The sequence below is a fragment of the Poromitra crassiceps genome (assembly GCF_964638095.1).
Source record: "Poromitra crassiceps genome assembly, chromosome: 9".
Lineage (NCBI taxonomy): Eukaryota > Metazoa > Chordata > Actinopteri > Beryciformes > Melamphaidae > Poromitra > Poromitra crassiceps.
This window is the reverse complement of record NC_139630.1, coordinates 42,325,719-42,328,218: the sequence shown is the minus strand read 5'-3', so window position 1 is coordinate 42,328,218 and position 2,500 is coordinate 42,325,719. Positions and strand designations below refer to the sequence as shown.

The 2,500-nt window shown below is 47.1% G+C and overlaps 1 protein-coding gene across 1 annotated transcript in view; it reads right to left on the bottom strand.

Annotated features, from left to right (window-relative positions):
* lama2 (laminin, alpha 2) overlaps positions 1-2,500 on the bottom strand; it is a gene marked incomplete at its 5' end in the record, with an annotated part of 265,649 nt that overhangs the window by 171,297 nt on the left and 91,852 nt on the right. The window contains 2 exon segments of the mRNA XM_083643211.1: positions 1,091-1,148; positions 2,311-2,410. Of these exon segments, the coding sequence (XP_083499337.1) occupies positions 1,091-1,148; positions 2,311-2,410 (158 nt within the window).

The following is a 2,500-nucleotide window of genomic DNA, read 5'->3' as shown; positions in this document are numbered from 1 at the left end:
AAAGCTAGGCTACATAATGGAGCTTTAAAATACCAGGGTAAGCCAATCAAAGGCAGAGTAGGGTGGGTCATGCCTTGGCCACAGAGAGCCAAAGTCGACGTCACTTCCTTCTTCACTATGCTTAGCAAGACATTTCATCTGCCATTTATTTTCCCATGGACATTTCGTAATTTAGAATGAGGAGAGACCATCGAATATTTCACCCAGACCAAAACGTAAAACAATTGCGGATTTACAAAAATATATGTATATACGTTTTGTTTTTGTTTTGGTCTGAGTGAAATGTTCTATGGTCTCGCCTGATTCTAAATATAGGTGAATCACTTGGTTTGAAGAAGTAAAACTATTTTTAGAAGGATTTTACAATCTGTCCATGGAAAAATGAATGGCGGATAAAATCTCTTGGTGAGCATGCTGAAGCAGGAAGTGATGTAGACTTTGGCTCTCTATAGTAGGACGTGCACTGCTTCATGGTATGTCGCTACAAGTAAAAGTGCAGCATCCGATTTTTTTTTCTCCCATGAACCTCCGCGACCCACTCAAAACGGCCCCGCAAGCCACGTTTGGGTCCCGACCCAGCAGTTGAGAAACCCTGGACAGGTTCATAGGGGGTTGAAAGATATCAAAGACATTTAAAGTAATGATATCCAAGCATTTTTTTTTACTGAAGACAGACAGTAGTACATTAAAATATATCTCAGTGTCACATTTAGGCTAGCCTAGCCACTTATCATCCTCATGTCCTATTTGGAGTGACTTACTTAGTCTTAGGTACAGTACAGAATTGAAGTGTAGAGTGATAAAAATATAACCAAAGATCTTAACTTTATGGCAATTTCCAAATGCTAATTGGAACAGACAACAGCTGAGGTTCTGCTCACCTGTCACAATTTGTGTCTGTCTCCCTCACACACTCTTTATGTGTGTGTGCGTGTGTGCCTGCATGTGTGTGTGTGTGTGTGTGTGTGTGTGTGTGTGTTTTTGTGCGCGTGCTCATGCCTGCATGTGTGTGTGTGTGTGTGTGTGTGTGCGTGCGCGCGCGCGTGTGCCTGTGTGTGCGTGTGTGTGTGTGCGCGTGTGTGTCTCTCACCTGTCACATTGCAGACCTCCAAACCCCTCCTTACAGCGGCATGACCCTGCTGGCTGAGCTGTCAATCAAACACACACACACACACACACGTACGTACGCACGCATACACGCATGACACACACATTGGGGGAAAAAAGATAAAGATAATGGAGTCGGTGTCTCTGTGAAGTGGCTGCAGCTAAAATAGCTCAAACAACAATGACAGATACAAAGAGTAGTGCAATCATCTCCAATTTTATAAGAGGTGTTCTGTGAAGTTGACAAAACACATTCCTATAGGGAGTTGAGCTGGACTCAATTATCAAGTGAATTATTGAACTGAAATACCACTTCTTCTTGGATCAAGTTCCTCCCCAATTGCACGTGGCCAATTGGCCCTGCTGTCCCAGTCATGCTGTCCCAGTCATGCTGTCCCAGTCATGCTGTCCCAGTCATGCTGTCCCAGTCATGCTGTCCCAGTCATTGCTCCACCGCCTCTACCGATCTGGGAAGAGCCGTAGACTGGCACATGCTCCCTCCGATACATGTGCAGTCGCCAGCCGCTTTTTTTCACCTGACAGCAAGGAGTTTCATCCAGCAGGACATAGCGCGTGGGAGGATCAAGCTATTTACCCCAGTTCCCCTCCCCCTCGAACAGGCGCCCCGACCGATCAGAGGACGCACTGGTGCAGCGACCAGGACACATACACCACCGACTTCCCACCCGCAGACATGGCCAATTGTGTCTGTGGGAACGTCTGAGCAAGCTGGAAGGACCGCTGCTGGGAATTGAACCCGTGTCTCTGTGGTGGAAGTGCTCTTACCTACTGTATACACCAGTGGTTCTAAAACATGTCCCACACCAAGGACCCCTAAACTGACACAAATTAAAGCACTGACCCCCATCTGATAAGATTTTGTCCAGGGTCCCCATCTGATAAGATTTTGTCCAGGGTCCCCATCTGATAAGATTTTGTCCAGGGTCCCCATCTGATAAGATTTTGTCCAGGGTCCCCATCTGATAAGATTTTTGCCACCCCAAACTACTGCATACATGCAAATGTGTTGAGTGGCTGAAACGGGTTTACTGCAATACAGAATAGACATTCAGAGGAAGACACACAGAGAGGGGGACGGACAGACAGACAGACAGACAGACAGACAGGCAGACAGGCAGACAGGCAGACACACAGGCAATCAGACAGAAAGATTGACAAGTATATAGATGACGCGTGGCGTACTGGGCGTGGCCTGGCCGGGATCCGCGGTACATGATTGGCTGATGGAGCCGTGTGCGTCACATGAGCAGGGCTGGCAGGGCTCCTCCTCCTCGGCACTCACCTGTGGGGAGGGGAAAACAAGTCATTAACATTTGTTTCATCAAGAGACTTTTAAAGCAAGACAAAAAGTGGACCAACAAGAGGTTTGATA